The sequence below is a fragment of the Astyanax mexicanus genome, chromosome 1, assembly GCF_023375975.1.
Source record: "Astyanax mexicanus isolate ESR-SI-001 chromosome 1, AstMex3_surface, whole genome shotgun sequence".
NCBI lineage: Eukaryota > Metazoa > Chordata > Actinopteri > Characiformes > Acestrorhamphidae > Astyanax > Astyanax mexicanus.
Genome location: NC_064408.1, coordinates 92,299,718 through 92,319,258, shown reverse-complemented (window position 1 = coordinate 92,319,258; position 19,541 = coordinate 92,299,718). Strand labels below are relative to the sequence as shown.

General features: G+C 37.4%; 1 protein-coding gene across 7 annotated transcripts in view; it reads right to left on the bottom strand.

Annotated features, from left to right (window-relative positions):
- mllt10 (MLLT10 histone lysine methyltransferase DOT1L cofactor) overlaps nt 1–19,541 on the bottom strand; it is a 71,569-nt gene that overhangs the window by 5,210 nt on the left and 46,818 nt on the right. For 6 of the 7 annotated variants that reach the window (XM_022683517.2, XM_022683534.2, XM_022683539.2 and 3 more), the window contains 6 exons: nt 19,228–19,403; nt 10,624–10,744; nt 6,793–6,865; nt 4,123–4,295; nt 2,122–2,313; nt 1,020–1,093 (listed from right to left, as the gene is read on the bottom strand). In XM_022683517.2, the coding sequence (XP_022539238.2) occupies nt 1,020–1,093; nt 2,122–2,313; nt 4,123–4,295; nt 6,793–6,865; nt 10,624–10,744; nt 19,228–19,403 (809 nt within the window). Of the gene's footprint in view, nt 1–961; nt 1,094–2,121; nt 2,314–4,122; nt 4,296–6,792; nt 6,866–10,623; nt 10,745–19,227; nt 19,404–19,541 lie in introns of all 7 variants that reach the window. The other variant, XM_022683549.2, reaches the window with a different exon arrangement.

The following is a 19,541-nucleotide window of genomic DNA, read 5'->3' as shown; positions in this document are numbered from 1 at the left end:
AAATTATATATGTATATATATATATATATATATATATATATATATATATATATATATATATATATATATGTATGTACGTATATATATATATATATATATATATACATATACATATATATATATATATATATATATATATATATATATATATATATATATATACATATACATATACATATATATATATATATATATATATATATATATATATGTATATGTATATATATATATATATATATATATATATATATATATATATATATATACATATGTATAATACAAGTAATGTATAGTGTGATTAACTAACGCATCATCAGATAATCTTAAAGATCCTAACATTGTTCCATCAGTACTATGCAAATGTTTAAGGCACCTAAGAAACTTCCATTACTGCTCTGCAAACTATTTGCTTAAACAAATAATCAACACTGGAAGAATTTTAGAGTATTTACAAAAAAGTAATGATTTTTCAGATGAACTATCTGTTAACCTCTCAGTGTGAAGGCAGAGTATTATTTGTAGCTATCATTTAAATAAGTTAATGCAACTCATGCATGCAGGTGCTACTTCAACAAATTCATGTAATTCTAGGAGCAACAAGAAGAAATAGTTCTAATTAGCTTTCTTTTTTTGTTTTAATTAATTTAGAGTTTGTTTACGTGCCTAAAACATTTGCTGTATATTATAAAAAGCAAACGTAAATGCACATTAATATATGCAACATGATTTTGCTTATTACAAATTTAGAACATGCTAATTTTTAAATACTGACAAAGAATTTGGAGATATGAGGTTCTTTTACAACAGCTAACATAAATCATTTACAGGCAGCAGAAACACATCTAGAGTTTTATGAAAGTTAGCATTACACAACTGCTGCTGAAGTTAACAAATGAAGCAATGGCACTGGTTACTCTATTGTAAGACTAGAATGTTATACATAATAACACTTTGACTCAACTAAACAGGTGCTCAGTCCCAGCAGATCTCATCTGCAGAGCAGGGGTAGAGGGAGTTACCTGAGTGGGCAAGGGTTGAGAGGAGTCTGTTAAAACACTGCTGCCTAGCTGAATACTCTTGCTGTTCAGCATGTCTGGAGGAGAGAAAGATTTTGCAACTTCACATGAGAGTGGTGACCAGACAGGCTAGAGCTGGGGGAGGGAGGCTGCACCAGCAGTGCAGTGGAGGAGGGGAGAGACAGTGTGTGTGAGGGTAGGAGTGGCGTTTTTGGTGTGTTTCAGTATGCTAATGTGTGCGTGCATGCGAGCGTGAGTGAGTGTGTGAGTGTGTTTAGGCCTGCAAAGATGACCTGCATGCATGTGCGTAGGCCAGGGGTGCCCAATTTCTTTTTGCGTCGGTAGGTGGGGGTGGGGGCAGGATAGTGGTGATAGCGGTGGTGCAGAGGGGGCTTAAATGTTATGCTCGTGAAAGCAAAGGACTGAGCAACTCATAAATCTTAGAAAAACAACTATGGTATAATTTGTCTTCATAATGTTAATGAACACCGTATTCTTTAAATCACCAATGATTTCACATATATTTTATAGTCTTATTTTTATTTTATTTTTTCAGCTTATTTGTGTGTGTTCATGCACTGGAGCATCATAATTTATTAGTACATGACCATTTACCCACCTTGCTTTACCAATTACAGGTAAGCAGGTTGGTTTTGTTACTCTTTACATATAGGACTGAACAAGTCATGTCTCTGGCTTTACACCCAAAATAAACACAAACCTTTTCACCCCCGAAATACGAACCATAAACATTACGTTAAAAGACATTCTTTGGATGGATTAGATCATAATTTGTTATGTTACAACATGTAAATTGCAGGCGTAACAACTGCATAATATGGATTTAAAAAATACTGTACAAGGAATAATATTTCTCAATGGGTAGGAGTGCGGGGGTTGAGAGGGAAACGTCTGGCAGGCCAAATTAAACGGCTGTGGGCCGCAGTTTGGGCAGCCCTGGTGTATGCAATGCTACAAATCATGGCCAATGCTCTGAAGGCAATAGTTAATGATATGAATAATTATGCATGTCTGCACTGGTTAAAGGGCTTTGTCCTGCTCTATGTCTGCATGTACTGCTGCCCTGAGTGTGTGCAAGGCTAACCTGTGTGAGTATTGCTGGGGTACAGAGGGGAAGAGACGGTGGTGGCGGTGGTGCTAGCGGGGGTGAAAGGCACAGAAAGCTGGGCGCTCAGCAGCTGCAGACGCTCCTTCTTCATCGTCAGAGTACGGATCTGCTCCTCCAGCCGGCGGTTCTCCATCTGCAGCTGGTGCAGGGACTTCAGCATACCCAACACTGTGCACACCAGGAGAGAAAGACGTAAATCTTCGCCCTCAGAGTAATTTAATTTGCTTACAATTCAACGCATCATTAAACATCAAGTATCACCATATCTCAACTAGATTAATTAGGTATTCTTTACTTCTTTTTGTCACATAAATCATGCGTTAAAAACAAGCTTTCTGCAGCCTTTATTACATGCATGGACTAATAAATGGTCTCAAACTTAAATATCTGCATACTGCATTCAATTAGTCAAATAATCCTACATTAAAGAAAATCAACAAATACACACAAACAAAAATAAAAAATAAATCTTACGGTTGGATCTCTTCTTGCCATTTCTTGCCTGATTGTTTGGATTTATATAACTACATTAGAACCACACTAAATAAATTAACCGTACTTATTCAGCTGATTAATTAGGTTGTGGGCAATAACCTTTATTATACGGTTTGTGGCAAATAGCTGGCAAGTATTCATGTGTACCGTTTAATCTAAATAAGGGCTGATTCATATTAACTTTAAAAAAGATTTAAATCTAAATATATTTCTTATGTCTACACATGGATTATTTTAGATACAATACCAGTCACATCCACACAAACCCCAACTCTAGCACACTTCTTTAAGAACCACAAAACTTTAGATCAGTAGTAAAGGGCACCTTCAACACAAGCAGCCCACCACTTCCTGTTGAGGCCCCTCTGTCCGCCTGTAACACTTCCCCCTCCAGCAGCCAGCAGTATTTCCTCTCACACACAACCAACAGCTGCTACTCATAAAGAAAAGCCTCTGAAGCTCCATGTACTACAACTGACCTAAACTCAGTCAGCCTGCTCACTAGCTCTAGCTTAGGAGAACTGCCTGCCCCTTCACCCCCTCCCCTCTCCACACACCAAATCCCAACAAATGTAATAGACCTTATAATTACTGTGGTAAATGAAATAATTTAATTCATTAATTAATGGAAAGAGGACGTTCTTGCATTAGAATAAGCCCCGGGGCTGAATACAATTACAGACTGTACATGTTCACACTGTTTGCTTGATTGACAAGTGGTGTAATGGACTCTCTTATGACGAAAGGTGTAATTATATGTTCATTAAAACAAAAGAAAAAAGTATGGGCTCAATTATGCTGTCGGAAACACAGATCAGATTAGATAAAAAATAAAGCCTTCGGTGGCAGGTAAGGATACATTTAAATAATATTTTGAAAAGATTTAGACATGTAAATTGTAATAACGAGTGAAGGACAACTTGAAGAAAATTGACAGTGATCTCTATTGGCTACAACAGGTATGTACAGCAAATGTGAGTACTTAATTAAAAGCAAAAAATCACTTCTTTACCTTTGACAAATTTATAATGACTACTTTGCAGTTAATGGTAAATTAAAGTAGACCGGGACTTTCTTGCAATTATTGTAAAAAGAAATAGCTGAAGATGTCGATTTTAATTTAATTTAATTTTTTTTTTTCACCTTAGCACAAAAAACATAAACCCTGTATAGCTTAGCTGTCCCATTTGACCTTAGGTTCCAATTACCCTTTATTCACACAATATGTAATTTAAATGTAAATTCTTGTCTTGTTTTGTAACGAACTATTTTAGAATTAAGTTAAAAGTTCTGATTTGGAAGCATGGATGTCTCTATAGAGCATAAACTTAAAAATGTTAATTTAATGTTATTCTGGGCCATTATTGTTGGTCAATTAGTCATTAAATAGATAATGAAACCAAAAGTTCTGAGGTGACAGCAGTAATATGTTCGCACAGAATATCTTTCTTTACATATCACACTTTGCGTGTGTGCCCTTACCGTCTCCTTGTGGTCCCTGCTGGAGGAGAAACTGCTGGCCCTCGTTCCATTGCCTCTCCAGCAGCTGTTCAATGCTGGTGGCCACCGAAGGCAGCGAGTCTGTACTGGAGCCGAGTCCTGGCACCAGGGGCCCCGACGGGTCATAGCGGATATGCAGTCCGCTTAACGGCGAGCTAAGAGCACCGGGGGACACATAGGCACACAATACTGTTACTATTTAATACACCAGATCAGCATGATGACTATGTACAAAGAGCACTGTAACCAAAAGGAGCCCTTGTGCACACAATGCATTAATTCTTTCATTAAAATGCATTAAGGTGATTGGTTTGTAATCAGACTGGGACTTGTGCCAAAGGCCAAATTGCTTCCTCCAAACTTGCTTCCTCCAATATGCCTGGAAGTGTTATTTGCAGTGTGGAGGAGGTTTCTATGGAGCTGAAAAGGCGCTGATTTACAAACAGACTGATGTGCCACAAACTGCCACTGATTTAGCATCGTTTTTCAATCGCTTTTTCTTCGACACGCAACAGACAAACAACACTTTCCCTAAACAATACCAGCAACAAGCCGATATCAGCATTAAACTAATGATCAATAGGATTTCATTTTATCTGACCTGTTCTGACTAATTTAGACAGACCCCAAGAGTTGTCACAATATCGGAATTTTTATTCTGATACAGATGCCAAGTGTGCAATACAAGATATCAAATCATATTTATTACTGCCCAATATTATAATAATAAACATACAGATAACATATTTCTATACAACGAATGTTAATTGGATTTGAACCCATTTATCAAGACAAATCTGTTCAAATGCCGTTCTATTTCAATCTATTTTTATTCATAAAAAAAATATTTTAATTTATTTAATTAATTAAAAAAGAAAAATATTAATATTCTTCACTAGGTTGCAGTACTGAAAAATGGTTAAACTCTACAAATGATGTGCTGTAATTCAAAGCAGTCACATGTAGCACAATACTAGCATATGGTTAAAAAGATTCAAGACATAATGGCAACATTAAATGACTGACATTTGACTTATTTGATTAATTACTCACTAAAAATCTTAGCTATATTTGTCATTTTGCTGGGCAGATTTTGGTTTTAAATAACCAAGTCATTTATATGCAGACAAAGTGATTCAGAGTAGGTGTGATGTAAACACTCCAGTCTACAGAAACTTGCTGAGTCAGAATAGTACACTGTGGCAAATATCTTTAAGTAGATGCACAGTGGAGGGGTACTTTCAGCGTGTTCTGCAGCAAAACATTCACCAGCTAAAACCTTTTTCCTCAGACAAGCTGCATTTAATAATAATTAAATACAAAACTCATGTAACCTCACTGCTGGTTTTGTATAGTCAACAAAACACTGAGTTGCAGCCATGACGACCAATAAATTGTGCCCTTCACCTCTGGGATTTCTCTGCAAGTGCCTCATTTAATATTTGTAAAGCTTAGTTAATTTCCAATGAAAGACAAAATCAAAAACAGAAAAGAAAACATATATTGCATTAACTAGTACTCAAGTGTATGAGTATAATCACAGTGCAGAGCTGAATTGGAAGCATGACCGGGGAGAAAGTGGTAGCCTGGACGTTTGTCTTGGATGTTATAAATCTCAGCACACCCTTGTTTGGACAGACAGCGATCTCTGTTATTATGAATGCGACCAGCTCTGGGCTTTCCATCAGGGGCTTCCCCAGCTCACGTGAATCCATCTCTGGGGTAATTAGGGCTGGGCACAGACCGGCACAGAGCGCTCGTAAATCTCCGCCAAGCAACCAGCAAGCCGTAATAGCCTGTGTGGCCGCTCCAGCACGGATCAAAGAGATAAAAAGACAAAGTATTCACAGTTCAAGCACAGGTGTTGACCGAGGTGGAGGGTTTTCTGTGTCATTTCTGGATTCTTGCCATTCCTCTTCGGCTGAACAGGATGTGTGCAAGCATGGGCACGTTTAAGCTGTGCTAACACCTTTATTCTATATGGAGCGGAACAAACCCTAATAATTCCATATGATGACTTGTGAGTTACTGCTTTTTTCATCTTAATGAAAACAAGTACTATAAAATAATATATAAAAACTATAAACAATAAAAACATGTAGTTCACAGATAAATGGAGTACTATTCACAGATGCATGCCAAGACAGTGGCAAAAACATACTAACCAAACGACTGTACGAGACAACAGACATTTACAATTCACACCGGCTGATGATAATGAAGCAGACAAAATACTACAAACGACAAAAGTTAACAACTGAACCTCCACCTACCAGAAACAGATCACTGAATAAGCTACATTTACAACCAAATATCTAACCTGAAGCACCTTAAAAAATTGCAAAAAATAAATAAAATAAAAATTTACAGAAATCAACATATTAAAAATCATGTTCCTGACACTGCTGTCACATCAAATTCTGCAAAATTGCTTTGCAACTGCAGTGATAGGGGAAACAGCTGAGCTGAGGAAAAGCCCCCTGGCCAGACAGTGAGTGAGTGAGTGAGGCAGGATGAGTGAGCATGGGGCCAGGAAAGGGGAAAAGAGAGAGAGAGAGAGAGAGAGAGAGAGAGTGGGAAAGTAAGAGAGAGAGAGTGTGCCTCCAGCTTGGAGGAGGGGAGTCCAGTGCAGGAATGTAAATAGGGGCTTACCGTGGGGAGAGGTTAGCCTTTGGTGGGGTTCCTCTTCTGGGGAAACCAAGCCCACCATCCCCCAGCTCCTGATCTGAAAGGTAAACACAGTTCGAATGATAAGGAGACTCCACGGCACAGATACGCTAGCGCGCTAGCACTGGAGGATCCTGGGAAACGGGTGAAATGAAAAGGTGGAAAAAAATGGACGTCCCGGTCCACTAAAGGCGCCCGAACTCCCTCGCAGAAATCCATCTTCAGGCTGGAGTGTTGTCTCTGGCAGCTCGGGCTGCACACTGACACCTCCTGAGTGTCAGCAAGACGCTTTTCCCCCCTCTCTCTCTGCCTCTCTCGCCCTAGCTCTCTTTCTCCACCCCTCCTCCCTCTTTCTCTCTCTCTCTCTCTCTCTCTCTTGCTCACTCTCTCTCTCCCAAGGAGGCTCCTGCTGCCCTTGCCTGCAGGCCCCATGCCAGACACTGCTTTTCATTTTCTGCAGTGAAAGTAATGAATCACATATGCGCTTAAAGCCAAGCACAACCCCATCCCTCCCTCCTCTCGCTCTTTTTCTCTCTCTAGTGTCTCCCCACCCCCCTCCAGTCACTGCCAGCCAATCCCATTTTTCCTGCCCCCCCCTTACACCCCTCTCCTATTCTTTACACCCCTCCCCCACCCCACTCCTCTCCTTTTTCTCAATCTCCCTTCTTCCTTTTTTAGTTTTAACACTTTCCAGGCCGGCAGCACCTCCAGTACACCAAGGCTGGCCCTCTGCTTTTCCTCCTGACCCCCAATCTCCCGAAAACTGGAAACTCCGGACTGCATGGCCGGAAGCATCCGGGCACACTTTACTGAACCCTACTGAGTTTCAGAAAAACACACAAAAAAGCCCCATGCAAACTTTAAATCCACTATACTATTTAAAATCTAGTTACTATTCAGGCCTGCAGCACATGCAGCGCTTGAATTGCATTTTACCAGGATGCACACATTCATACTAAACTAAACCAAATACTTAGCTATTAAACGTAAAGCACTGCCAAAGTGTTTCACAATGCTTGCTATGATCTAGAAACACATTGTGTTTTTTTTTCTTCTTCAATGCATCAGCTTCTGTTCACACAAGAACCTCCCGCTGACATCATAGGAATTGTGTCAATTTTGCTGGAAACTCGCCTACAGTCCAAATTCACACTGAACCCTTCCTGTTTAATTACAGTTACATTTCTGGGTACAGGTGCATGTGTGAAATGTGTTAAAGAGTCAGGAGATGATTAGCAAGGGTGTAAAAATGGTGCTATAAAATTTGAAACTGCAGAATTTATAGTGGAAACCATATTAAAAAAGGGGTTCTTTAGTCAAAGCATGGTCCTTCAAAGAACAATGACAACCCAAAGACCCTTAAATATTTATGTTTCCTGGCCTGGATACATGGTAGAGTAATATGATAGAAAACCTAGTATGTGATCCTTTAACTATTCTTTAAAATGATTTCTTATGCAGTGCAAAACAGGGTTAACAGAGAAGGAAATTAAAAGTTCTTCTTTGGCATGGCACAAACATTTGAATGGGCAACTATAATTTAGGAACTGAAAATGAAAGTCCAAAATTAAAGTGTTTTATTTGTCTATATTGGTGAAACGGATCCTCCACTCACATTTGTGTACTTGGAGTGTTTCAAGTATGCTAATAATACAAAATCATACCCACATAACCAACATAATCAAACTAAAGCATGGTAAAATATTGCTATTTTATGAAACCCACAGAATTGATGTACAAATGAAGAATATAACAAAACAACACAAACATGTGTCAAGTGTGCCTTGTTGTTAAAGTGCCTGGGAGCCGAAGCACTGCTGTGTGGAAGGCCTGCAAACCACAGTTTCTCCTATTGTTAGCTAAAGACCTTTTGACCTCCCTTTGAGGAAAAGGGCATGACCGATCCATTAGTTTTCAAAGGCTACGTCCCCCTGTTCCTCACCACAGCCCGCAACTCGGCACTGGTCCTTATCTATGTTAACCTAACTATCAAAAATAAAGGACCTGTCCATGCAAAAAAACACACAGCATTGATCATGTTTCATTAGTGTAGTCAGGTTGAATTTGAACAGTTTTTCCAGCCTCTAAAGGCAGAGAACCAGCTGATTAGTTGGTGTTACAGATTAGTTGGTCTGTAACAATAACCATATTGCATGGACAATACAGTGTCTCAGAAATAAGTGCACTAACTGCTTTATGTCACTGTCAAATAGGGGTGAAAAGACATATAAATCTATCATTTAAACAGCTCTGGGAAAAATTGAGAGACCACCACTTACAGTAGCACAATATATTGAATTGTGCAATATATTGTATGAAAAGTTGATAGTGTAATTATTGTGATAAGCCTACTGTGTACAATCTTTGCATTATGTGAATACAGTTTACCTCACCTTATAACATCATTTACAAGTTTTAAATTTCAAATCATTTTTAGATGTATGATTTCACACGAAACCCCAACCCCCCCCCCCCCCCCCCTACACTGTTCTCTGCTTAAGGTACACAATATCCCAGAGCTCCGCAGCAAGGCTGAGAAAGTTTGTGGGAGGGGTGAGGGTGACTGAAAGGTAGGCCTGAACCTCCTAACTCTAGGGTATCCCCACTGTGTCATTGCCACAGTCACTGGCCAGATTAATGAAATGTTTGAGTGCTAACATGCTTCATTTAACAGGTATGCACACTTTCTACTTGTCTGTCCCGCAGAGTTTTGTTCTCCCTCTCCCCCTCTCTCCCAGAGATTTGGGAACTGGGTTATAGGGGGGGTTCAGCTGACCACACATTCCAGAGGCACAGGGGAGTGAGGAAAATGAAGGGAGGAGAAGGAAAAAAAAAAAAAAAAAAAGAAGAGGACAGATCTGAGACAGTGGACTCTAAGCTAGAGAGAGACTGGCAGCAGCTAAAGCAGCTGCTTTCAAACAGCCATTAGACTGTGTGCATCTATTAGGCTCAATACACCTATTCGAACTAGCCCGCTGATTTAGTGCTGATATTTGTAATAAGCTTGTTTTATACCATGACAAAATAGCTCCCACTAATAAAAAGAAATCTGGGAGGATTTTTTAACTTCAGCTGTTCTCAAACTGGAGGCCGCAATGGGGTGCCGGGGGGGGCCACAGAAAAAATCTGGGTTGTACCGATATATAAAGGGGCCTCAGAGTAAAAACTCTTGAGAACTGCTGCAATAACAGACTGCAATAAGGAAATTATGACCATATTAAGAAATGCTTGCTTCATTAGTTAAAAAACAGGAACATTTGAGGATAACAAATGAAAGAAGAACTGAAGAAAAATATGGTAACATTGCTAACATTTAATTAACATATTTTTCAAGATTTAATAAAATTATTGCTTTTTTTTTACTAGGGGTTCATGATACTGATATACACATTTATTGCTTACAGAAACTACACATACCGGTATAACTTCAGAAACAAATGTTAGATTTATATTTAAATATTTTAGATTTCAACCAACTGTATGCAAAACAATAATATTAAAGGTTTCTCCCGAGGCATTTGTTTAAATGTTTTGGTTTTACATTTATTAAGATGTTTTAAATGAACAGGTTAAATAAAATTATAGATGTATTAAAACTAACAATTATAAATAAAAATAAGCTGAAATCAAGTAGTAAAAGGATCAAGCAAGTGTCACTTGATCTTTTTCCAGCATACAATAAATACGTCAAATAGTATCATTCAAAATTCGACCAAATCGACTAATGCTAAAATAAAATAAATAATAGCAAATATATAATATACTTATATAAGTTGTATTTTATAGTAACTTTTTAGGTTTTCGACAGCTACTCACCTGCTGGAGAGTTCTCGGACTGAGCGATAAGGGCAGCCATGGCGGAGTTGGGGTTCAGCCGGTTTCCAAACATATGGGACGGTGCCAAGTTAAATGGTCCTGGTAATGAGTTTGACTGTGGCTATGGAGGGGGGAGAAAAAAAAGATGGATTAATTACTGCTATTGATAATTGAAGGAAGGTGATAAACAATAAACTTGTTTTGAATTATTAAGTAACTGGATCAATCAAATGATGACAAATGTAAAAAAACAAAACAAAATTGGTTTAAATAAACAATAATAAACACAGTGTTCCATGTCTATCTGCTCTCTCTAAAGGTAAAAAAAAGAAACCTATAAAAGACACAACCAGACTTTGCTTATTTTTGTGTATTTAACATGTTTTCATTCTGACAACGGATCAGTACTGATTCACAAAAAAGTTACATTTTAATAATTGTAAATAAATTATTAATATTGTATTATACGTGTGTTTAATAAGTAATCAACTGAGTTATTATGACAGCAGAAGTAAAAAATTCATTTACATTTGTGGAAAAAGCAAAATGCTAATTGTATGTGTGCATCTGTGACAGAGTGAAAGCGAGAGAAAGTGTGTGTGTGTGTGTGTCTGTGTGTGTGTGTGTGTGCGCATGTGTGTGTGAGGTTGGGGGGTATCTGCTTAATAAAGCACCATGCCAGCTGTATTTCCTGCAAGCCCGGAGAACTGCCGGAGCAGATGACAGCAGCACCACAGACCATGTGCTTCTATCGCTAATTATTTAATCCAATTAAACCATTTCCCTAATAAGGATGAAGGAAGAGGGGAGGAGGGGGTGAAAGTCAGGCAAACAACAGTGCTTCTTTATAATGTTACTGAGTGCTACCTGTTCTACCTAAAGGCACAAAAACTAAAAGCATATTTCACATCTATTGTAAGAGGGTTGGATAATAAATGTGTAATCATACACAAAGCCCATGGCACAAATGTGGACTATATTGCACCTTGAAAAAAAAAAAAGCCAAAAGAATAGGGAGGAAAAAAAACAAAAAAAAAATTCATTTTGTGCCAGGTTGATTTTAAAACAAGATTGTGGCATTGATCAGGAGCATAATTAACATTATGAAGTCATTATGAACTTGTTACAGACAGTGTAAATGATTGAAAGGAAATGAGTGAGACTGAGGAAATGGTAGGTAGAATGGATTAACTTCTAATAACGTTGATTTCCAGAATTAGTACATTAATCACTTTATTTTCCTATTTAAAGAAAGTTTGAAAATACTGATTTAATCTCTAAAAAAACATTTAACGGTTTTATATAATGCAAACGTATAGTGTTTACATCAGCTGTAATTTTATTATGGTGTGTGATGTCTGGCTTATAGACATGTGTTTATACACACCACCCAATTTCATGTTTAGCAGCATTTGTCTCATCACACTTGATATAAAAAATCTAAACAAAAAATAAGGATGGAGGAAGAGGGCAGGAGGGGGTGAAAGTCAGGCAAATGACAGTGCTTCTTTATAATGTTACTGAGTGCTACCTGTTCTACCTAAAGGCACAAAAACTAAAAGCATATTTCACATCTATTGTAAGAAGGTTGGATAATAAAAGTGTAATCACAAACAAAGCCCATGGCACAAATGTGTACTATATCTATTTGATTTTTTGCACCTTGAAAAAAAAAAAGCCAAAAGAATTGGGAGGGAAAAAAAACAACAACATTCATTTTGTGCCAGGTTGATTTTAAAACAAGATTGTGGCATTGATCAGGAGCATAATTAATATTATGAAGTCATTATGAACTTGTTACAGACAGTGTAAATGATTGAAAGAAAATGAGTGAGACTTATATAACGTTATTAGAAAAAGGCAGAAAATTACTCAGCTGAACTTTTTTACAGATATACAGAATGCTTCAGTATGATTGCTATCTTCATCTGCTTCTCACATTCCTGGCTGATACTAAGGCTAATACTGAGCCTTCATTTTTTTCCGTTTAGAAACGCTTTCCCTTCCCAGCGCTCTCGCTCTCTAGGCCAGTGTCCGGGCCTTCGGCCAAAGATGTCAAGAAAAGCCCCGCAGATTATGAATGGAAGCCACTGGAATCTGAATTTGTTGCATAATCTCCTGCAGTCAAGATGCCTTCACTGCGCTCTGCTGAGTGGATGATTCACGTTGTTTTGTTTTGTTTTTGTTTTGGGATTTTCTTCCCAAAAAAAAAATAAAAAAATAAAAAAGATGACCCCACTCAGGTTTTGCATTACTCATTACTATGCAGAGATACCTTTTTTTGAACCTGTTAACAGGCAATTATTATTAGGGATGTACCAGGCATATATGGTATGTACATGGGAATTTTGATGTCAATATCCCATGCTGTTGACATTAATCTGTAGATGCTGACATAACTTTCTACAATGAAAAAAATGAGACTAAATCCATCTGGATCTGCAGCTTACATTATTTCTTTGTTGTGAGTTATGAATGCAGTAACAAAAAATAGATATTTTAGTTCAGCAGTACACGGTCACCTAAGTATTCTGTTTTTCAGTTTTCGTAGCAGAGCTAAAAGCTCTCCACTAGATCTAAATTGTGCAGATTATTTTCCTTTTCTCTTCACACTGTGATCATTCACCCAAGTCGAGTTCACCAGTTTGACCCATCACCTTTCACCTGACCACCTGCCAGACCACTCTGCCTCTGGGAAGATATTCAAAATATTTGCAAAAGTTAAATTTCAGACTAACCCATAAATTCTCATAGATCACTTAGGCTCTTTTCGCGCTCTCGCTCTCTCACTCCTGTGCCATGAAACCCCGCAAGCCTGCAGTGACGTAAGCGTCTCTAAAGAGTGGATCGTGACACAGCAGGAGAAGGACAAAGGCAGTGGGAAGAGAAGAGGAGAGAAACTAAAGCTTCATACCTTTTTTTACTTACATTAATATCTGCTTTAATATCTGAAAACTGTGTCTCAGCATTTACTTACAAAAGAAAATAACACTACCTCACACATACATAAGTACTATTTAGTACCAGTCACCACTGAACAAACCACTCCACACTGGCATCAGAATGTGCTGAATTACTGCAGATTCAAGCAGTGGTGGGTGAACACTAAATATGTACTGTTCTAAATGCATTCAGTAACAGGTTATTACAGTACAATTCAGAATGTATTAAATATATAGATTGATTTGGACATTGATTTTGTTTTTTTTTTTTTTTTTTTTTTTTTTTAAGAAGGGCTCAAATCATACTTTTCTTTGCATTTTGCTATTTTCTAAACCATTCATAATCACTGTCCAACCGATTTATATTGTTTGTCTTAGTGTTTCTTTAAATGTATATTTAAAAAAATATATGCTCTGATTGGATAGCATATACTGCTGTTTCTTTTTGCTATTATTTATTATTATTTTTTATTAGTATTCTGATAAAAAAAAATTAAAAAAAACAGTGAAAACAAAACAAATACAAATTAAGATTCTCAATCCATGTATCCCCTTGATTTCAATGGGCAAAAAATTTAAATGCCTTAAACTGCATACCTATTAGTCATTAGGTTACGTCATTATTAGGGATCTAATTTTTTTTTTCTCTCAATTTTTTTTTGTCTTGCTTTTATGTACCCCAACTAACAAAAAAGGACTGTATTTCTTGGAAAACTTACGTTTGTTTTTTTGTGAGTGAAGATTGGTATTTTATAGTCTAATATACCATAAATCTTTTTTTATGCTTCAAATCCGTGATTGTTTTCTGCATTACTGAAATCATAGCCCACCCCATTTCCTCAAAGCATCTTGTACTCTTATTCTCATAACTCATGACATGCTCTTATGATAGTCGTACTGCTTCATGATTTTATTTGATCTGACTTTTAATTTCTCTTACATTCCTTAACCATATTCTTTCTTATAACACATACATAATATAAAGATACAACAAAAATCTTGATTTTAGATACATTTACAAAAGTTAACCACACTTTTAAAATGTTTATTCAACATTTTTAATGGTTAAACAGGTAGGCTAATTTCTTCAAAATTAGTGAATGTCTTGAGGTTTTCCTCTCCTGTTTTGTCGCTCTCTCCTGTTTTTCACTCTATCCCAGCTTTTAATAAAACCCGGTGCCTGCCCACCCCGCCCCTCCAGCTTTTCTTTCAGTGTGAGCAGCGAGTGAAGGGGCGACCGTGGGGATGAAACGGAGTGTGAACAGAGCCCCTCGTCTCCCAGCGCAGGCCCCTCTGTCCAGCCTGTCAGCTCCCATTGCGTCAGAGTGCCGCGCTCAAAGCCTAGGCAGGGCCGAGCTGGCCGGCTGGATTGTTCGAGGCTCAGCCTGCGCTGGGCCATTGTGGGAGGCCGAGGCGTGTGCAGGGGGAAGGATGTGCACTGGGGGGGTAGAAGGTCAACACCGTGCTTCTTCAACCACTAAACACGTCCCGTTTTTCAATCCCCTTCCATTCAGCCGTCCACACAGGAGGAAAGATCACGACAGAGTGAGGGTCTATGTAATGTAAAGGAAAGCCCTCAGCGCCGGTGAGGTAAAACTAGGTGCAAAATCTTCCAGCTTCACTAAGATTCGGTTTGGAAAGTATTGGAAAGAACAGATTATTAAATCGGCAAAATAAAAAAACTCCATGAGGTTTTAATGATAATAGCTGTAAACCAATCATTATTGTCCACCTCTTTGAACAAGCTGGTATTGCTATTTTGTTTTTAAGACTGACTGATATAAATAGTTTCATTACGATTGGCTGGACTGGCTGTATTTGAAAAAAATTAACCACATTATTTGCCAAAATTAACCACATAAAAAAAAACAAAGCGACATGCACGGATATCACACACGCACACTGCCTCGCAGCCTTAGCTAATAAAAATGGCATTACACGGTAAACAGAGGCTTGCGCAGCCATACGGTGGGATACTAATAGGGGGACACTCTTGAGTGCGTGTCTGGCAGAGTTGGACCCCCGAGGGCCCTTCAGCGTGAAGGCCATCAGTGGCCTCTACTCATCTCCTAATGCTGGGCCACCTTCCCTACAGCGAGGGCAGCGGCCGCACAAACAAAATACCCGTTGCCAGGAGACGGCTCTCGGGTCAAGACAAAGATGCTGGGGATCAGAGAGCAGACGAGCTGGTGCTGCTTCAGAGGCGGGAGGGGGGGTGTGGGGGGTGTGCACAAGGCCCATCTGGAACAATCCATGTAGCGTTATGCTAAAGAGGGAAATCTGCAGCAAATAAAATGCAAACTCATGATGCCTGCAGCAACATGGTTTGACCATCCACATATTTATCCATGAACATATTTACTGATATTCAAAGAAACACTGCTTAATAGACTGACAAATCCTTTACAAGACACAAATGTGGCATTTTCTGCATATTCACAACCAATTTAATTTATTTACTAAACTGAATACTTGGTATGCTAGATATTGAGTATTGAATATGTGGATGTTTGTTACTTACACTTAAAAACACCAACAATACACCTGCCCTAACCGTTGAATAAAACGAAATAATCTTAACAATTTTAACATCCTACAAAAAATAATTTTCACACAAAATAAGTGAAAATGCTTAATGAGCATTATTATTAGTAGTACTAATATTATTACACCACCACATGATATACACATACACAATATTTTATTTCAATATCATGATTCAATTTCAGTTATAAAGGTTAACAAGAACATTTAAAGAGCGACACAGAAGCACATATGATAATATTTGCTTTTTAGGAGCCCAAATACTTATCATCATCATTATTATTCTCTCTGATGCTACTATAGTCACTAACTGGGCTTATCATATGTTAACATGTTAATCATTTGTAATTACTTTTTTTTCTGCCCAGACGTCATCAGCAGAACAGCATATCTAAAACCCAGCAGCTTTTCTAAATCCATTTACACATCCCTAGCAGAAATTCTGCAGTGTAAAACTTCCTACCAGTGTTAAGAGTGTGCACAGATCTCATTATTATTAATTATTTATTTGATATTTGGGTTGTACAGGCAGTAATTAAAGGTGGTCAAAATGGGATTAAAAATTAAAATAAGACAATATAATCTATCTTGTTAAGGATATCAAAATAACTTACAGAATACCAACAGTAACCCTTTCATAATAAATACATAATCTTCTTTATGACCTTTACATTGGCCATTATGTATTTATTAACAAGGGGAGCCAATTAACATGAACATTTATTTTATTTTTCAATTTAAATGTAAAAACACCTGTTATAATTAAAAGTTCACTGCTCTGTATAACTGAATTATTGTTTTATTTTCCTATCACAATTATTTCCAAAACAAAGTAACATACAAATAAAAAAATATATTTTAACAGGCATAATCAACAAAAAAATTATCATGATCTGAAAATATCAACTCTTACGCTCAGGTCCCCAAAAATGCACACAGAAAAATGCAAAAAAAAAAAAAAAAAAAAATGCAAAAAAAAAAAAATGCAAAAAAAAAAAAAAAGGTATTATCAATTATAAAATTTTCTAAAATCTTTGCGTGCTGTTTGGTCTTCCAGAGCCACTCATCATGCTGCTCTGTTCTCATGGCCAGAGCACACGTCATGGATTTTATTTGGCCCAGTTGCCGGCGCTCTGCTTCACTCTGGCTGCGTAATGCAAACACAGCTTCACTTATGTCACCGTTCACCCACTGACCGAGCGCATTTATATAAACAGTCTAGTCATAAACACCCTGAATTACTCAAAACCATGTCTGCCTGTGCTGAAAAATGAGCCTCCAAATGATAAACTAATCTTCCGACTGCATTATTCAGCCAAGGAGAATCAGTGTCCTTGGTCTGTTAGCATGTATGTAGCACATGCCAGACAGATACAACACAACTGATAAACAGAAAGGCACATCTAAAAGCAGAGAAACTGGAAAAAATGCCAGGCCAACACGAAAAACATAAAACTGAATGGCTAAAATCACTCCAGGTGGCATTCACACCCATGTTCTGCAAAGATAATGACTGTGTGCCATTAAGAGGCTCCTACTGTTATTACCTCGGTAAAATCTGTACAAATTCCTGTACCAGATAAGATAGTTTTATGCAATTGGATAATTCTGTGTGCAATCAAGCACCAAAAACACATCAGCTAAAAGTACAGCTTTTTAAAAAGAAGACTACCAGTATCTTAAATTCACAATTCTCCCTGGTGTGCAGATTATTTTCTTTATTTCATCACTATATAAACCATTTCCCACTAATCAGTGACCAAAAAAAAACTCACCAGTTCATATCTATTTTTATTCTGAATTTAAAAACTAAATGTATATTTCTCGTAAAATACTATTAGCCCAGAAACACCAAAAACTGGTCCACTTTCAGTCTTCAGACCTTAATATGGATATTGATTCAAACCTGATCAAGAAAAATATGCTCCCGTCCCCTCCCCTCATCACCCTAACCAGGCCACCTTTAACTTTCACCAAAGGTCACAGTGCTACTGTTTTGTGCTCATCACAATAGATAATTAATTGTTTAAACAATAGCACTGGAAACTGATTTCCAAGGCAGGCCCATTTTTTCTTTTTAGCACTGTCACAAATAACACCATCAATACATCGATTCTGACCATTTGAAAAGAGAACAATACACAATTCTCCCCAATATCGAGTCTAGCCACTATTCTGCCAGGTCTTACATTACAAAGCGCATTAATAGATATGCGCTCTCCACACAGACCAATCTCCCAAAACTTCCAGCTGCTGTTCAGATTATAATCATGGGTTCAGAGAAACATATTTAAAATGGTTAAATCACTGCTAAAGCAGTAACTAGTTTATATATTATATATATATATATATATATATATATATATATATATATATATATATATATATATATATATATATATATATATATAAACAAATGATTAGTGTGTACTCTCCGGCCATAGTATAAAAGTTTTATTGACCATTAATGCTTTGTTGGATTCCATGCAGGATCATGTTAGCATGTTTGCGTTAGTTCTTACTTTACAGCTCATTAACAATCTATGCTGCAGTTTTTGTTGACTAGAAACGCAGAGTTTAATACAGGACACTGTCTGTGTGTGCTTTCTTCTACAATCAGCAGACCAGCTGTCTCTGTGCACCTAATTATTTGTGCTTATTTGCTTTATTTGATTTATTTAAATGACATTTACTTAACTGTTTTTTCAACAGTGTTTTAGGCACCTTCAAATTACTCTTCTCTGGTTTAATGAGTTTTTTTTTTTTTTTTACTTTAACTAAACACATTTCTGCGCACGGGCAAGAAAGATTGCTTTGTCACTTTCACCATGTCATACCGTTAGCAACAAAAACATTTTAAATGTTATCCGTCTACAGTTAACATTAGTGTACTCAATAAGTGTTGAACATTTCTGTTGCTAAATGAAACGAAAAGCATTTTTGTTAAATGTATTAAAAAGAGACAACAATATATATATATATATATATATATATATATATATATATATATATATATATATATATATATATATATATATATACACACATGTATATACACATATATATACGTGGCAAAATGCGTTGCTTTTCTGTGTGCGTGTCTGTGTTAAAAACTCACAAGTGTGGAGGTAGTGCTGGTGAAGTGCTGGGCCGGAGGGGGCAGCGATGTCAGGCTGGGTATGGAGGTGACCGCAGACTGCTGAGTGGGCAGCTCTGAGCTGGACACGGACAGGCTGCCCCCCAGCACTGCACTGGGTAACGGGCCGGCTACTTCACTGCTGCTGGGATACGTAGCTGAAACATAGAGAGCAAGAATAAGCATTTTTAACCAACAAAAACACACACATCATTCTTTAATACAGTTTGAAAACTACACAAGACAGCAAAAGTTAAAATTACGTGAAAAGAGCTTTTACACCAGTTTCACCCTAA